The 19,922-nt window shown below is 24.8% G+C and overlaps 1 protein-coding gene across 2 annotated transcripts; it reads left to right on the plus strand.

The window, feature by feature from the left end:
- The first annotated feature begins 4,963 nt into the window (after positions 1–4,963).
- LOC129963114 (phospholipase A2 group XV-like) lies at positions 4,964–19,479 on the plus strand. 2 transcript variants are annotated; one of them, XM_056077190.1, is made up of 7 exons: positions 4,964–5,502; positions 7,684–7,840; positions 11,376–11,494; positions 12,933–13,046; positions 14,699–14,926; positions 16,180–16,480; positions 18,646–19,479. In XM_056077190.1, the coding sequence occupies exons 1-7, from the start codon at positions 5,376–5,378 to the stop codon at positions 18,866–18,868; spliced, it is 1,269 nt and encodes a 422-aa protein (XP_055933165.1). In that variant the 5' UTR covers positions 4,964–5,375; the 3' UTR covers positions 18,869–19,479. The 2 variants fall into 2 exon arrangements, with proteins under 2 accessions (XP_055933165.1, XP_055933166.1); XM_056077191.1 differs by having other exon boundaries at positions 4,968–5,502; positions 12,948–13,046.
- The last annotated feature ends 443 nt before the right edge of the window (positions 19,480–19,922 follow it).

Genomic DNA, 19,922 nt, shown 5'->3' on the forward strand with positions numbered 1-19,922 from the left:
TTGATATTATTTTTCTTACAAAAATTGAATATGTGATTGATACCGAAAAAAATATTTTACGAATGTTTAAGCTTTATTTAATCTATAGTCAACAACAACAAAAAAAAATCATGCTAATTTTCAAAGCAAACAAATCATAATTTTAATTCAAGCAAAAAAAAAGTAAATAAAATGAAGCTTAAACTTTTAAATGTTTTCTGTTTATTTATTGATCATATAAAACGTTTTCATTACCATCTTCTGGCTAATAAAAAGAAAAAAATGGATGGATTATGCAACATTTGTTTTGTTTAAACAAATCTTAAAGCGTTTTTCATTGCGTCATGCTTTTTAATATCTCTACACTTTTTTTCTTTTTATTTCTTCTATTCGAAATTCTGTCGTCATAGTTTGATGCAATTCTTGTTTACTTCTCACATTTACACTTCGAGTTGTGGAAAGAACATACCATTTTCTCCCCCCAAAACGAAAAGTCTTCAAATACTGAATTTTCTGCCGAACTGCAGATGAGATATTTTGAAGGCCATCAAGATTTTTTTTTCATTCAAAATTCGTCTTTCTATAAAACTACAGACTATAAAAAAAAAATCAAGGTAAGATAGATGAGTTGTAATTCGTTTTATCATCTGAATGAACAATTTTTGATGTCAAATGCACGACGAAAATAATAAACACACAGAAGAGATAAGTTATGTATATCAAAGATAAGTCATTTTTTGCACTTGATAGATAAATATTATCATGATTATTATGTTTCTTGTGTCTGTTTTATAATACTATTTTGATTTCCTATGTCTTAACTTTTTGAAACTATTGATCTTGTCAAGTGCCATAGAGATAAAATATCATGATAAGCAATATTATTACGTATGAGAAAAAAAAATACAATGATTATTTATAACATGCACTATCTATAAGTTTATATATTAAAAACACTTAGATTTTTGTATGATTTAATACAACAACAGAATTCCGATTATCCGAATGAATTGAAAACATACCCTATTCGGATATTTAAATAGTTAACAAAAATGAAGTTTTCTTAGTTTTGGTTTAATTTCAAATTTAATTTGTAGTCGCATAGATCATAAGTCGACGAGTAAGTATGTTGCAAAAGATGATTACATGAAAGTTTCTTGTGTTGTTTTCTTTTATATTACAGATATACTTCCATTATCATCTGCGGGTTTACGATTAATCAGACTAGGGCAGCAATGCAAGTCTGCAAGGGAGAGGGAGGAGATCGATCAAAAAAAAAAATATTAGCCTTATTATCAAATAAATACATTTGTAAAAAAAAAAAAAAAATACTGATTCTATGATTTGTAAAATGTTAGGCAAAAGAAGTTTGTATTTATATAGAAATTTCAAAACAATTAGTAAATTTACAGTTAATTAATTAATGATATAATATGTTGGAATATTATTTATTCATTTAACAGATCATGTTATATTCCAAAAATATAACACAAAATAAAAATATTTAACATTATTTTTATTTTAAATTTATTATTTCGCATAACCTATTATAATAATAAATTATTTTATATGAAAGTAAAAAATACATTTTAATAAATAATTTTGGTTAATTTTTCAAGAATTTTACTACTACTGTGAAATTGCATATGTATCATAATATTAATTCTTGTGATTATTATACTAAACAATAGAAATATTTAATAGAATTGACAATTTAATTTCAGAAACTATTAGTAGCGTAGCAAGAGAGAAATAAGCAAAGAAACTGCAAATGGCGCCAAGAATACTAAGACATTCATATAATGAATTGCAAAGCAATTGAAGATTTCTTACTACGCCACTGAAAATAATTCACTTGTTTGACTGCTTTTTCCATGACTTGCTGTTGTTCTCAGCTGTTGTGTAGCCAAAGAATATGGGGCCTGAAACATTAGCATCTTTCGTTCCCAGTCATTATTAGCCGTTTGACTTTGCGAAATAATTTTCGGTGCATGATATTTTTTCGCCTCCTATCATATTTGACTTAAAAAGTGCTGTTATCGAAATAATGTTTTGTCTGCATGGCGCTTCATAGGACAGAAATCTAAGATATCTACATTCACTTGACCAGAATGAATAAACAATAAGGCAAAATAAGCTAATGCTTAGAACCCCTGCAATTATTTAAATTTTTTGCTCTCGTTCGTTATTCTTAACATTTACAACTTTGAGGAACTAACAATGAACGAAGAAGTTAACCATAGTTAAAAAGAAATGCAGCAAAATATGATGTATCATACTTCCTTACTGTAAAGATATAATTTTTTTTTAAAATTTTTAAATAGAAGGCAATTTTTATACATTTCTGTAATGATTAATATCAATTGAATTTTAAAATTATTGTTTTTTATATTGATGATAAATTTGTTAAAAAAATGAAATATTTAAAAACTAATATTGAAGTAGAAATTACGTATCATTTACCTGAGCATTATCTTATGCTATATTGTAAGGTCATATTTTTTTTGTATAGGGGGCACCAGGGATTTTAAAATTAAATTTGCTGGCTCATTTAACGTGTCTCATGTGACTTCGATCATTAAGAATTAGAAAACGAAAATTTACATTGTATCCTAGAAAAAAAGAATTATCGTTACAAACCAAAACAATCAGAAAAACATTCCTTTCAAAAGAATCTCGATAAAATAAAAAAAAAAAAAAAAATATTATTAAATTTTTTTAAAAAATATTCTTTTCATAAGATCTTTATTTAAATAAAATAATCATTTCATTTCAATATAGTTATTTAATTCCTTACTATTTTCTTTCAAAACGAGATTAATTCTTTAGACTTGAAGAAAATTAAAAGTAAAGACTTTTAGACATTTTAAGAAAGAATTATTTTTGTTGTTGTTTTCCCACTTTTTGACGCAATTCTTATTCAAAATTATGTGGACATTTGTATTCAAAAAAGTTTAATTAAAAATCAGTCCCAAAAATATTTAAATAATTAACAATTTTTGCAGAATCAAATACCTTTTAATTCTGAATTTTCTATGCTTTGTTGCCTCTCCGAAAGACAATCGTTCTTTAAGAGAAAAAGTCAAGACAGAAAATAGAAATCAATAATTGGAAATTAACTTATTACTAATTTTTCTTGCTTATGGAATTCTTAAAAGTCACCGAAGTTAAAGCATGTTTTTAGGTTTAAGATTGCAATTTTTAGATAAAATGAAAAAGGTGAAAGAGACATAAGAAGACATATCTTAAAATAATTTATAAAGGGTTCTCTGATCAAATGAAACTTACAATTTTTTCATTGTTGCTGCAAATATTTCATCTTGGATTTTTTTCCTTACATTGTTGTTATTGAAGATACGAATATATAGCTTATTTCCTTACGTTAGTAATGCTTTTGTTTAAGACATGATTTTAAAAAATTTTTTAATTTTTTTTGTAATTATAGGTAAAATTTAAATTTCGAATGTTATATGAAATGACAGAAAATTATTCAGGCTGTAATATGATGAAAACTAACACAGTTCAAGGTTTCAAAAGTGTAAGTTCCATGTCTGTCGAAATTCGAAATTTAAAAACACTTTGCTCAGAAATTATTGAGCGCGAACTATATAAAATGCTTAATTAAAGATTCAGAAAGTATTAATCTTGGCAAAACAGCTAGTCACCAAAGGCAATTAGCATTTTATAATAATAATAATTATTATTTTCAAAATTCAGAATCTTACATCTCCTGTTTGCATCGAAAAATTTTTTCTAATCCCATTACAAACAATAGTAAATTATTCAAAGATAGTAATGAGCTCTGGATACAAAGAACATTATATGAGATAGTGTTGTAATAATTAAAACGTAAATTATCTCTGGTATTATATGTTACTTTACTATCAGCCTATTAACTTATGAAATTTTAAAATCACATTTAGGTCCAGATTGCTGTAATGATTTAAAAAAATATTATTAAGAAAAATTGTTAGAAATTATATTCTTTGTAAGAAGCTTCAGATAAGGAAAATTATCAATGAATTTTGCTTATAAGATAAAGACAAACCAGGAACATTTTCAATTATTTGTATCAACTTCCGAAAATCACAGCACTCTTTACAAATTATTTTAAGATATAATTCAACAATGAAATAATTTATTGTAAAAGAAACTTAAAATATTTTTAATGTTCAATTGATGCACACTTCAAAATATATCTGCACTGCATTTCATTGTTTTCTAGGTCTAACAGTCTGAATTATAAAGTATCAACAACAAAAGACAAAGATTCTTTTCTGAATGAAATACGGAATCATAATGAATATATTATATCTTTTGCATTGCCTTTTTCCTACATTCAGTGAAATAATTTTCAGTTTTTGTAAAAATAGTTTAATTTTTTTCACTTGTCATGAGCCTGATTCCTCCTTTTAAATTGCAACTGAAGAAAAAAATGTCAGAAATTAATTTTGAGCAATTTAAAACGGATTTTTTTAAATTTATAGATTGTCTTGATTATGTTTATTTATTTTTTTTCAAAGAAATGAAATTTTCTTCAATATAATTCTAGTTAATTTAGATTTGTTTCCTTAATTAGATTCGAGTTAAGAAATGTGGATGAAATCATTTCATGGAAAGACATGGCCATTGAGAAACTAAAATACCTTGTTATTTGAAAATTTTCTTTCTGTATGCCGTCACATCATCAATAAATTTCAAATCTTGGAGAAAGGAACGAAAGATTAACTTGGTGATCTGCTTTTGGCTTGCTATGCATCAGAGCTCGAACTGACAAGCCGTTTACTGACTGATATTTTATATTATTAATCATTTGAAAGTTTAAAAAAACTCTTCATGTTAAATTTACTTTGCTTCCTTTTTTTTTAAAGCTTTTTATTAATTTGGTCTTTTTGGCTGGGAATAAATATAATTAGATCTTCACCACATTGCCTTCAATCATACTATTGCACAACTCGTAAAATATTTTGTAAATTGTAATGGCAACTGGTAGTAAATAAGCTTTTATTTATTTACGCTTTCGCCGAAGTTTCGCGTGCGTTTATGCTTAATATAGCACTTAAAGGGCACGTACAATTTCCAACTCTCCGTTCCTGAACAAATAAAAATTAAGTCAGCAATAATTATTTATAGATTATTGTAACATCTGTAAGATTGTTCCTCCTTGAACATTATTTCGATTACCCTAGGTAAAGAGTCTACGCAAAATCGCGCGATTATACCTCACGTGACATCGTTTGAAAAAGAAGCCTTTCTCTTTCTCTCCTAGGAGAGTTAAAGAGAATCGAAGACCTTTTATCTCTTCACGTGTGTGAAAGTGTGTATATTTAAGCAGAAACGATTAGAAATTTATCAAAGAATCTGGGTATTCCGCATTTTTGTTATAGCTCTACCAAATGTTCCGTTGTGGTGTATCGATATTTTCAGCGTTTTTGATTACGCTGTTTCTAAGTTTTCCATCATCTGATTTTGCCTATAAGTTGCAGAAAAGGCAAGTTATAAAGCACAGTCCTGTGATACTAGGTGAGTAATTTCAATTTTTGGTAGAAATAAAATATTTTTGAATTGTGAACAAATATATACCAGTTGTTACCACTATTTCTTTATTAGTTAAATGTTTATTTGAAATGCACTTCAGATTGGTATTATATAGAATAGTTAAAAAAAATGGATTATAAAAAATCAGAAGAATGTAATTTTTATAATGTTGATTTAATAAAATCATTATTTGTTGTTGAGAATTTATAAATGAAAATCGTGATTTTAAATTTATGAACGAAAAATGTATTTTAAAATGAATATTGGTTTTTTCAAGGAGCTTGTAAAAGAATGAAATGTTCCCCCTTTTTTTAAAGTTGCATTAAAATTTTTTTGAACCTAATATTTTGTATAAATGTGTGTTGATTACGTATTTTATACATTAAGAAATTTTCTAATTAAAAATATGTTTTAATCTTGTTTTTTAATCTCAGATATTCTAATCTTTTATATGAGATTATTTTAAAAATTTATTTGCTGATTTTGTATCAAGTGTATTAGCAAAATATTAAAGTTTTAGGTCAGATTTAATATTTAAAATTACCATAGAAAAATGGAATGTTTGCTTGTTAAGTTGGCCATATTTTTTTGAAAATTAAAAGTATTTGTATGAAGCATCTCATTTCTTTTATGCATTTAAGAATATTAAATTTAAGATATATATGTAAATATTTACCAGTACTATTTATGTCTTTTACTTGTGAAATTCTTTTGAACTATTTAAGTTTTTATTACTAATTTTATGCTTTATTAATCTGACTTTAGGAGACTTAGGCAACATTTTATTACAACCTACAAGCAGATTAGGTGATTTCTTATAGGAGGTGATTCTTTTCTTTAATGCCACTTAATGCTGTTAGCTTGGCACAGAAATGTATTAGATTTCATATATAAATAATTTTACTTTAAAAATTCCAAACTGATTTTGAGGAGAACTTCTTTTGTGCTGTAGAGCATGAATTAGTTGCACTAGGTAGAGAATTATCATTAATTACTTTATTTGATATAAAATTTAAATTATGCTTACATAAATGACAAAACTGCACATAACTATGTAATAAGTTATCACATTTTCTGAATTTCAATCAAGAAATTTCAAACTTGTAATCATAAGAGGGAGAAAAAGAAAGAACGATATTAGGAAAAGGTATGATTACAAAGTCACATATTAAATAATAAAAAATTGTACTCGAGAACTAATAATATAGCTTTTGTTGGTATTTTTACTGAATTTTTTTTAAGGTTGAAAAATTTAGGTTTGTCATATTTGTGTGACCTTATTCTGTTTATGATAACTTACTTTTTAAAAACATAAATCTAATTTCCTTTTTCAAAATTAAATATGAACTATTCACTCTTAAATAAATAATTCAAGTCATTTATTTAAAATCTATTCTGCTTTTATTCCAAGGCAAATTTATGTAATTTGGACCTGTCCCAGCTTATCTAAAAAGTCTGTTTAGTTTTGGGTGAAAGAATTTCAATTTCTTTAATATTAAAATGTTAAATATTTAAAAAAAAAATAGTCCGATTTAATCATCTATGTGTGTTGGAAATTTTAAAAAAATCATGAAAACATTTAATGTATAAACAATTATTTTCTTGAAAAATACATTATGAAATTTTATCATTATTGATAAATATATTTCGTAAATTGAATATCATAATAACTGTATCTTATAACTGTAGAAAAAAAGAAATTGTATTCAAAAAGCTGGTAAATAACATTGAAAATTGATTCTTATTATTTTAAAAAGGATGAAAACTTATTACACAAAAATTTTCAGATGTTTGAGTTAAATACTTTATGTTATGCATTTGATATTTCTTAGACTTACAAACTTTTCTGTTTGAAGATAATGCTATTCTTTTATTAATTGCTCTTATTATTTTGTATTACATAATAAATATTTTTATCATATGGCATTGTTTTAAGCTACAAAATGTATACCTTTATTATTATTTTGTGATATAAATATTTTCATGGTTTTGAGGGAAAAAAAACAGTTTTGACAACTATAAAATTTTGTTAATATGGGTTATTAAAATTTTTTTTTTTTAATTTTAAATAGTTTAAATAGTTTTTAATTTTAATAGTTTTATTTTTTATAATGATTAACTTTTATTGTCCATATATAATTTTAATTAAAAAGTTTTTTTTTATAGTTCCTGGTGATGGAGGAAGTCAGATGGAAGCCAAATTGGATAAGCCAGAGACAGTACATTATTTTTGCAATAAAAAGACAGATACTTTTTTTAATTTGTGGTTGAATCTTGAACTTCTGGTTCCTTATGTTGTAGATTGTTGGGTTGATAATATGAGGTAAGTAATATATTCATTAATATTTGTGAATCTTAACATATTAAAAAACTTTTTGGTGTTATTTATAGATGTGTCATTATAAAAGGCATTGTATTCTTATTCCATTGTGTTGAATTCTGCCCCTTCCCCAAATTTAAATGCTTCATTGAATGTAAATCTTGGTTATATTTCTTAGAAGTTTTAACATTTTTTTTTTTCACTTACATACATTGTGTTTCTTAGATATTTTTACTTTCATGTGTTCATTTGTTGGAAATTATTTTAGACGGTAAAACAAAATATATTACCAGTTTATTCATGTAACAATAAACAAATTTTTTTTGTATTTTCACCTAATGTTTGTTGGATTTTTTTTGTACAGTTTTTTTTTATATTAGTCTAACTCATTAAAAAAAACAGAAAAGATAATAGGCTACAGAAAACATTAATTTCAAATCTGATTACTAGCATCTAGTTTTCTTATCACTTCTGTTTTACTGTGGCAGCAATCAAAATATGTATCTGATTCTCTAGACACCAACATAATGATATGAAAAGTGTATTTCTTTACTAATAATTCGATCTAAGACCTGTTCTACTTTTATTAAGAAACAAACTACAAACAAAACACTTCTAACAAAAATACTTCTTCAGTTTACTTTTCTACAGTTTCTTGACTGTCATATTTGTGTCGAACCTAAATTGTGCATACAAAAAATTTTCAACTTAACTCTAATTGCTGTCAAATTGCTAATAATAATTGTTGAAATTAATTTGTTTTTTTCAACAGTTTAATTATCCTTCTCTTGAAAATCATGGCAAATTTGTATTCTGATCTATTTATGAAACAAATGAAATTAATTATATACAATTAATGAAATTAATGAATGCTGGAGATTAGATATTTCAAATATCATTATATATATAGAGAGAGTGAGATAAATGAGAAATTTTTATTATTTGGCATCCTATAATGAGATTTAGTTGATTTCTTTTGGAAAATATTCATTATGGATTATTAAATATACAAAAAATTTTTGTTTCATATTATTTTTAAAATTTATTTTTCTTAGTTATGTATGCAGAATTTAATGAAAAACAAGATTTTTTCAATGGAATTTGAGATTTATATAATAAAATTAATAGAAAAATTTAGAATACAAGCCACAACTAGCATTATTTTATAATATATTTGAGGGTATGAAAACTTCAAGAATTTTAATTGTATTATTTAAAAAAGTATTTTTAAAATAATTTTATGCAACATTAAAAAATAAATTATGTAATTGAAATGAAAATTAAATGTACTTTAAAAACAATTTCAGGAGAAGAGAAGAATTTGGATTGTTATATATGTTTTGTAGTAGTATTGCACATGATATGTTAAAACTGATTCAAAGCTCTCCACTTTTGCTCTTCCTGATAAAAACTGAGGTATATAATAACACAGAAGATGAAAATGATTTTTTTATTAGGAGTTGAAGAGTAGAAATTTTACTTTTTCATTAGTTCAGGGGTGTTTGTTCTCCGGGGATTTTGAACTTCGATACCCGGAAATTCCGGGGATTTTGAACTTCGATACCCGGAAATTCCAGGGATCGTCATTCAAAAGGAAGTAGGAATAATAATGAATTATTTATTTTGATCTGGGTAATTTTGTTTGCTTTGAAAGCAGAAAACGCAAGGTCAGTGTGTGTGGTGAAAACTTTTCCTTTCTTTCTCCAAAGGCAGTGATAATGCGTGAAAAGGGGGAAAAAACTTCTTTTTTGTTCTTTCCTTATTGCGAGTTATGACTCATTCCCCCGGTTCTCGGACATTCTCTTCTGGATTCTTTTCGGCAAGTAGGCGCGGCAGAAAAAAAAGGGGAGAGACTTCGACCAGATGTGCGATCACGTGACCTGGGTTCAAAGGTCTTAATTTTGCAAAAAAAGTAATTCGTTGAACTTTTATAATTAGGTCATTCAATACTTCATAATTGTAATTTTTCATTTCTCCCCCCCCCCTTCTCGAAACTCCAAAATGTCGGTAGTAAGTCCGTAAAAGTTTCAGGGGATTTTTTGGGGTCCTACAAACACCCCTGTTAGTTTAAAAAATAATTTGTCACAGATATGACCTTGTCTTTTGCATTTCTCAAGCGTATTTAACATGAGTCATTTTAACTTTTAAATACGTTAAAAATTTTCATGACACTTCTTTAGTCATAGTTAATAGCTATTCACTTTTAAAATGGTTGTGATGAAAGAATTTACTTGTTGCAGAATCTTAAAATCATGATATTAATAATATCTTTGAGAAAATTCAAAACTGCGTAAAATAATTATTTAAGTATATCTATATCTATCTATCTATCTATCTATCTATCTATCTATATATATATGTTATTTATTACGTTCTAAAATTTATCATTTTTTTAATATCTTGATCCTGTATATTAATACTCTACTGAATTTCGAATATAAATACTTTTATAAATTTCTTTTAAATTATGCTAAATACCAAATTAAGAAAACTGTGATGTAAAGTAATATTCTGGAAAATAAATAAAATCTATTTTAGAAAAAATATTAAAAAGCTTGTAAAAAATCATTTTAGGAAGCTTATATGTAAGAGAAGACATTTTAAAATAGAGTTTAGATTTTCTTTTTATATATGTTAAAATATTTTTAAAATATAATAAAATATTAGGAAAAAAGGATTATTTTCAAATTCCTTATATTACTTCAAAAATAAATTGAAAACAAAACAAAAAAAATGTCAAGATGATGACACTTGCGTATCAAAATCCGGCTAATGATGGCTTATGCCAGTTGAAAGCTGTATAGGAATTTAAAAATACTTGATTTCTTAGACAAAGCAAAAAAGAAATTCAATTATGGAATGGATATGATATATAATCAGTTGTCTTATAAATAGGATGCTGAATGTTAACAAATTAATATGCATTACAAATATGCTTATAAAAGAATAATAAAGTTTTTTATTCTTTTAACTATAAAAGATTGGACTTTTTTTTTGGTAATATTTCAAAACAATTGTGATTATTGTGAGAACATAAATTTATTCTGAGCATAAATTATTGACATTTATTGATATTAGCAGGATCTGCTAATTTCAGCAATAACCATTTTAAAATTGAAAAACGCTAAATACATGTTGTTTTTAATTTTGATGAAATAATAAAGTGAAGAAAATGACTTTAAGAATTGATGTTTAAATAATGATTTGTTAATAAATATGGAAAATTTTAAATCTGAATTAAAAATCTCATTAGTAATTTATTTTATGCAGTGAAACATTTTTTTCAGAATATAAGAATAATTGAAATTAAGTCCATCACTTTATCTGTTTATAAAATGTATTTTTGTAGCTTTGATTCTTTAGATAATTTTAGTAGGGCATTTAAATATTCTTACCAACAATATAAATGCTTTTATTCAGATGATAACCCATTATTTATGTACTTTGTGAAGTACATTTATGATGGGATATTATTAGGGCATAATTTTTTGAATTGGTAACTGTTCAGAAGTTGATGATATTTCTTTCTTCCATTCAGATTGGTATATGATAATGAAACAAGAACAACTTCAAATGCTCCTGGAGTTACTATTCGAGTCCCTGGTTTTGGAAACACAACTAGTGTGGATTGGTTGGACCCTAGTCAAATTTCACCTAGTAAGTTATTTTTGTCTATTTTGCATATTTCATCTGAATAGTAAGGTTTATGATTACCCATTGCAATCCTAAGTAAACATATGTATTAGGTGATTTTCTATTCTGTAGTTGCTTTATCTAACTGGTATTCATATATCTACAAAATTCTCCTTGATTAAAGCAGTGAGAAAAAAAAAAAAAATACACACATGTACACATGTACATTTACATAGTTCAATCTTCTCATTATTAATCTTTGTTTCATTAGATTATTGTATGGATTTTTAAAAAAATTTCTGCAAGCTATGAAACTATAGATTCGATTAAAATTTCTGCAGGAAGATTTTTTTTTTTTTTTTTTAATATTAAGTCATGATGGTACTAGAAGTCATTTCTAGCAAATTTATATATTTTATTGTTTATGGTAATACAAAATGTCTTGGAAAAGATAGAGTTCAGGAGATATTTATTCAGTCTTTTAATAAGTATTAAATAATATTTTCTGTAATACATACTCTTGAAGTATAGAGTTTTCTAGGATTATGATGTATAATTTTTCATATTCTTTTCCTACATTCCTTGTTTCAGAAAAATATTATATAATTATTTCTAATTCTCTTTTTAATATTGTATTTTGTGATTACTTAAAATATGTAATTCAAATGTAATATAATTCAAAATTTTTGCACAAGTCTGTTTCTGTGTATGTATGTTAGTGCATGCTTGTGACTTCTGCTAGGTACAGCCACATTTCCAAAGTTGGCATTTACAAATTAATAATGATCAAATTATATTTTATTCACAATTCATTTTCTGTTTGGCTTCGGAATTTCACCATATGTAAGGCACATTCCTCCTTAATAGGCATAGTTTGTTATCCTTGAAAATATCATTGGAATCTGTAAATGATCAAAGAAATCACATAATATATTTTTTGAATTATGGCTGAGAAAAGTTTAATAGATCAGTCATCTAAGCTGTCAAATATTAAAAAATTATGAATTAAAGGCAATTGTGGACATTTTAACACATTATAAAATTGGATTATAATGTTCTGTGTAATTTGATGGGTCATTTATAGATATGTTTTATTAGAACATATATAGAAATATATTTAAGTTTATTGATATTTATTTTAATGATTTTATTTTATGATTTTGTTTGTTAAATACCAATAATTTGAAAAAAATAATGAATTAAAGACTGTTATTGCTACATATATTGCTCTATGTTGCTCCAAAATATTTGTTAAATATTCTGAAAATTGAATTCAGTATTTTTTAGTATATACAATGTATAAAAAATACATAAATATTTTAAGATGCAATTCAAAAAATTGGATTTAATTAAAATAGTTCTCATTTTTTACCATATACAATTTTTTTTTGCATATATCTATTTATATGTAAACATCTTATATATATCTTAAAATTGGTTATTAATAAATTATCCTAATTAGGATATTCTCTTTTAGGTTCATATTTTATAAATATTATTCAATTACTAGTCACTGAAGGTTATAGAAGTGGTATTGATGTAAGAGGTGCACCGTATGATTTTAGAAAAGGACCAAGTAAGTACAAACTGAGTATAACTTAAAATGTGATTCTTTAAATTATTGTATTGAAAATTTTCTGTCAATATAATTAAAGCTTTAATAATTTTTAATTTGTATGAGTTATTTTTATTTTATTGAGTTATTGACAGATTCATTAATATCCTTTTCACTGTCTTTTTTGTTTCTCTGTTTTGTGGTCTTGGCTAATTGAAAGCTGATGGGAGTTATTGACAGATTCATTAATATCCTTTTCACTGTCTTTTTTGTTTCTCTGTTTTGTGGTCTTGGCTAATTGAAAGCTGATGGGATAAAAAAAATATGAAAAAGAAAAAAAATCAAATAATAATAATAAATGTCGCAGATGAAATATAACTAAAAATATTTAAATTATTAAGTTAAAATAGTTGTAGAAGTAAAATTTTTGGTGCTTAATTGTTGTGATAAATTGTAAGTACTTGATAAACATACAGTAAATAATTATAATTTATCAATCTATTTTTGAAAATAATTTCTATAATCAAATAGTGTAGTGCATTTTGAATGCATCAGTTTTGCAATGAAACTTTGAAAATGAACAGAACAATTAACATCTAATAAGTTAAAAAAAGCTCTTAATTTTTTTAAAGTACTGATTGCATTGTACACTAGTCTTTGAATGAATTAAGAGCCTTAAAATACTCATTTATAATCACTAACATAGAGTACAGATATATATGACTAACTATAAAATTATTCAGAAATGGAATAAATTCTTTAAAACTTTTAGGTTTTTATTTCAAATGAACCAAAATCATTTTGAATCACAAAGGCTATTTTAATATTTTGCTATTAAAACAATCAGATAAAAATTTATATTACTGACAAATTTGAATAAAAGGTTCCAGTTAAACAGTTTATTATCATATTTCAAATTTTAATGTGAAATAAAGGGGGGAAAATTTATTTTTAATAGACGGATTTCAAGAACATTTAAATTTAATTTAGTTGTTTTCTAAAAAAAATATTTATTTATATTTTTGTTAATAAACTTTCTTAAAATATTTATATGAAAGTGGATAACTCATTATGCCTTTTCAGTTGAATGATGTTTAGTTTTACAGTGTTTTTTTATCCTATCAGATTTATTTTCACTTCAAAAAAAATATCATTTTACTTTATCAAAGTATTAATTCTGGTGCTTGAGACTTTAATTAATGGCTTGCCTAACCTTATTTGTTTTATCAATAAAAATGTTATATGCCATATATGTGCTGTTAATGCTCATATTTAAAATTCTTTTAAATCAATATGTTATGTTGATTTTTTGGATTCTTTTTCATAACTGAAGCATAGAAATTTCTTTTTGAACTTGTCTATTATTTGTATGAAAATTGAAGAAAAAGCAATATACATATAGTTTATGCTTTATGAATTGATATAGCAAGATGCTATATGCTTAATATCATTTAAATTTGTGATATTGAAGTCACAGTATAATTTTTAGTATTTAAAACATATGAATAAAGTAAATATAAAATATTATTCAATAGATATAAAAAGGCAAATACGGTAGATTTATTTTTTGACTTTTAATATCAAAGTTAAATAAACAATACTTGCAACATCATTAAATTTGCATTTAAAATAAATGACTGTTAGAAATTTAATTCCATTGATTTTTTTTCCAGATGAATTATCTGAATATTTTAATTCTGTGAAGAATTTGACTGAAGAAACCTATGAACTGAATCAGCAAACTAAAATAACTTTTGTTTGTCATAGTATGGGTTGTCCTCTAATGAGTTATTTTTTCAATCAACAATCACAAGCTTGGAAGGATAAGTATGTCAAAGCTTTGGTTTCATTAGCAGGTGCTTGGGGTGGTGCAGTAAAAGCCATGAAAACATTTGCAGCAGGTAAAAATATTAGTTTATTTAATATTTAAATAAAGAAAAAATATTTAATCAGCTATTAATCACAGAACTCTCCCGTATCCCTTCCCTCATAACAAAGTTAAAAAGTGCTGTTTTTTGTATTACACTTATCTATGCTGTTTAAATTTACCAGGCAGTATCTTCTACTTAAATGATTATAATTATGAAAGTTAAACATTGAAAGTAATTTTTAGGCAGCTTTAAAATACACTATTATTGAAAGTTTTAATGTAAAATATAGATATTCATATTTATAAAAGGAAAATTTTAAAGAAAATTTTAAATTTAAACATTTAAGATATCTAGTGAAGAACATAACAACAACAAAGAACCAGTTTGTTCATTGTCTTAAATGTTGGAATAGTGATGTTACCTAAGATGAACTATTAGCAGTCTTTTGCTAGTCAGCTGAAAGAAAATGATTCCAAGAATTTTAATCATTTTCTTATTATTGGCTCTATAATCTCTCATACATGTTTCATAAGGTTGGAGATATTGTGATATATGGTCCACACATTTCATAATTTTAAAGAAGTCAGTGAAAAAAAAAGTTGAGGGTAAGTTAATGTAGTAATGGTATTATTTGAGTTATTAAAATCTGGATAAAAATCAATCTAGTTTTTAATGCCATTTCTGTTAGCATAATAGCATTAGGGAAAATTTTAGTTAGCATTTAGGGAAAATAAAAAGTAGACTGCACACTAATTAAATAACTTTGGTGAAACACATTAAACCGAATATATGCTTTTTAAAGTTAGATTATTCTGTATTTTCAATAATAAATTAATTAATTTTGAACCTTGAAAAGATTGAAATTTAGTATAAAATATTAAGAACTGTATGGTGATAAAATATTAAGAACTAAGAGACATTTTTTTCTTTTTATCAAGACTAACTTTTAGTTTTGCAAAACTGGTTTTTTCTGTTTTTCATGAAAAGTTCAAAATCATATTATTTGTATTTCTATGTATATTTTTTAAAACATTTATAACAAATGATTTCTTACAACTTCAGTTGTAAATACAAAATATTTTTTTTTATTTACTTCAGAAATTAGTTTTTCTAACTTAAAAGTTTTAAGATAGAAATAATTCACAGTTAAGAATTTTATTTTTAATACATGAAGCTTAATGTTAAACATTTGTAATTGATACTTTTCTTTTTACATGTATATTGTTATATTCATTCCTTTAATCTAAATATATATATTTTATATTTTTGGTACTTTTTTTTAGGTGAAAACCTTGGTGTTTTTGTAATAAGTCAAATCAATGTACGAAAAGAACAGCGTACTTCTCCTAGTCTTGCATATATGATGCCATCTGATATGTTTTGGGCACCAGATGAAATACTTGTGACTACAGATAAGAAGAATTATACTATTCGAGATTTCTATGATTTTTTTCAAGATATTGATTTTCCAGTTGGCTATGAAATGGTGAAGGATACATATCCGTTTGCTCATATTGGGTTAAATCCCCCTGGAGTAGAGATACATTGCTTATATGGAGCTAATGTTACAAACACTATTGATAGGTATGTTTTATTTATTTTAATTGTCTTTATAATGAAAAACCCTAACAGGTTTGCAATGTATGTAAAATTTCATATTTCACTGGCACATAGCAGTTCAATCTTAAGCATTTGAATATTAGTCTGTTTTTAACGAATGTGCAATTACATGAACACTGTACTATTATGTTTCTTGGAAATTTTATCATTATTGTAATTTTTATATAATAATGGGATATTCAAGGGATTACCATAAAATACCAAACCTTTGTTCAAGGGATTACCATAAAGCATTCTAATTAGAATGAGTATTGGATTATTGGTTCAGAATGTCATAACTTACTAAATAATTAGGTTTAATAATAATTATTATTTAATGATTTTACTCATTGCTTGTTCTATGCCATGATCACACCTTATTCTATCATAAGCATGCTGCTAACTACTCTAAACCAGATTGAAATGTTTTTAATGAAATGTAGATCATTGTGTGTGTGAATGTAGCATGATACAATCATTTTTAATAGAGTGCTAAATAGATTAATATGTTTAGAAATTTATAATAGATATTATATTATTTAATACTCATATTGCTATAATTTCTTTTAAAATAGAAAAGATTTGGCATAAATTAAGAATTAAGCAAGAAAGGTGGGGACAATATATTTAGCAGATTATGTTCTATTGAAAATTCTCTTTTAATACAATATCTTTAAAGCAGCAGAGAGCAATTATGATAAATACACAGTAATCATCAGGTTTTAAAATTATACAACTTGAATATGTTTTCCTGTCAATTATAAGAACTCATAATTGACATCATATCCAAAACTCTGTGTTTGACATCATATCCAAAATTCTCTGTTTGAATTTTAGAAACTGTGTTCGAGTTCCCAAATAATCTTTACTAAAATTTTCTCATGCCATTATTAATTATGATACAATATCTGTATTGTATTTAAAGTATGAGTAATATAATATGAAAAAAAAAAAAAAAAAAAAGCCCCACCCTAAACTGTCTTCTAGATTGAAAATTTGGAATTTACTTTGATAGTCAATGTGTTAAAAATATATTCAAAATTCTTCAATTTTAATCAAAGGTCTGAAAATGCAAGTAACTTTGTATGCTTTCACTTTTTCCACATGAGCCTTTATACTAAGTACAAACTCATTCTCATTATATGTTTAAAGATAAATGTTTTACTGTTTTTGAGGTATTGTTTACTTTTACAAATGTAATTTTTTTTTTTTTTTTTTTTTTTTGAAATTTTAAGACTAAATATTATGATTATTTTGTGAAATCATGACATTCCAAATTTACCCCAATTTGATTTTTTTCAATGAATGGGATGTTAACATTTTTTTAGTCAACAAGCAGAAGTTTACATAAACCTGGAAACTAAACTAAAATAAAAATGATTATTTACATAAAATATTAGTTTTTATTTTTATTTTATGTATTTATCCTATCACAAATAAGAATTTTTATGCATACTGCTAAAAATGATCAGGTAACAAAACAAACAAAATGAAAATGAGTTCTTTATTTAAAAGGCTGGTACTAATACAGAAAAATATAAAGATAAATAAATTAATGTATCACTAATAAACAATATATACTGCACATCTATTGATATGCTTTTTTTTTTCCTTGTAAGAGAGATACAATTTTAATACATCACAAACTCATTTCTTTTTTCAAATGGATTATTTGTAGCCAGATACTGATGATATATTCTACATTGTAATAAACATAACTAATAATTTGATATTTTAATTTTGCAGCCATGATGTTTAGATTTGTAATATCTGGAATTTTTCTAAAACCCTTTTATTAGTATACAGAAAACTAGCATATTTTGTTTCATTGATTAATTTAAAAGACTAAATTAAAAAATTTTGATGCTTAGTTTACAAGTAAACTATATAATGTAATAGATAATTTCAATTCAATTAATATCTGTCTTCATTGGTTTCATTAAATTTTTTTTTTTTTTGGATGAAATAGAGATTTTCTATGAAAATAGATTTTTTTTTAAAAAATAAAATAATTTACTGTCCCATATAAAATTTCTTATTTGATTCTTTTGTTGAATGAAAATTGATTACTTGTAGAAATGTATATAACTTAGTAATGGTAAATAATTTTAATGAGGTTGCGATTAAAAAAACCTGATTTATTTTTCTAGGCTTGATTATCGTGGCACATCTCATTTCCCGGATAATCCAAAATTAATCACAGGTGATGGGGATGGTACAGTGAATATTCGAAGTTTGGAAGCCTGCAAACGATGGTCTGGGAAGCAGCAACAGAAAGTCTATTCACAGCCACTTCCAAATGTTGACCATATGGGTGTTTTAGCAGATCAAGCTGTATTACAATACATAAAAAAAGTTGTTAACATGTGGTAACATGTTGTTTTTAAGTTTTATTTTGTTTTTGTTTTGTCGTATACATTTCACATGAAACTGTTTCATCTTATTTGTGCCTTGTCATCATCATATGTATTTAATACATTATTATTAAAAAAAAATTCTTACTAAAACACACACACACACAAAAAGTGCCATTTCTTAAACTGACATCATGAAAGTACAATATTTATTAGAATTAGACAGTTTGTTAATTATTGCTATTTGAGAGGCTATTTTGTGAAAAATAAGAATTGGCTTCTTATTAAAAATAAATCATATCAACTGCAGCATATTTTAAAATGATTTTTCATGATACACTGAAATGCTAGCAAATGTGAAGGCTCTTTATTGTTATTTTTCACACATTTAAATAAATTCAAATTTTAAAGTCAAAATAGTAAATGTGGATAAAAATATTCACTTTTAAAGGTCTTATTTGTAAATTATTGGATTATGTGATATATATTTTAACATTTAAACTTCATTATTAATATTTTTTTACTATACGACAGAATTTGTTTGTTCAGAATGTTTTTTATATGCATGCCAATAAATTAATTTATTGTTAATGTATTTTTGGAATTTTATTTGGTTCTAAAAGTTAATTTTTTTTTTAAAAAATGAATTTGTAGTTATGGCATTAAAATATTTGTATTAAAGTTATTTTTTTTAATGACTAAAAACTTTTTTTCTTTTTGTAAATTTTTATTATCCTGCTTAAAAAGTATAAGAAAGAAACATATTTGTCCCATTGCTGTGATAGATATTCTGTGTTAAATTGACAAATAAATGTTGATGAGATTTCAATTAGAAAAGTAGATATACACCAGGCTGATAAATCAGCATGATGTTGGTTTCAGTGACAATGTTTTAGCCTTTTCTAATTGGTTTATTAATTAGTGAGTTAGAAATGTTACAAGTGTACTGCATCTGTATAGTGATCAGTATCATATGTTACAACCAAAACAAATAGCTATTAAACAACCAAAATGTTATCTTTTTTTTATGTTCTATCATGTATGTCTAGGTAAATTTTAAATGTATTTTGAGG

Source organism: Argiope bruennichi, chromosome 3 (genome assembly GCF_947563725.1).
Source record: "Argiope bruennichi chromosome 3, qqArgBrue1.1, whole genome shotgun sequence".
Taxonomy (NCBI): Eukaryota; Metazoa; Arthropoda; class Arachnida; order Araneae; family Araneidae; genus Argiope; species Argiope bruennichi.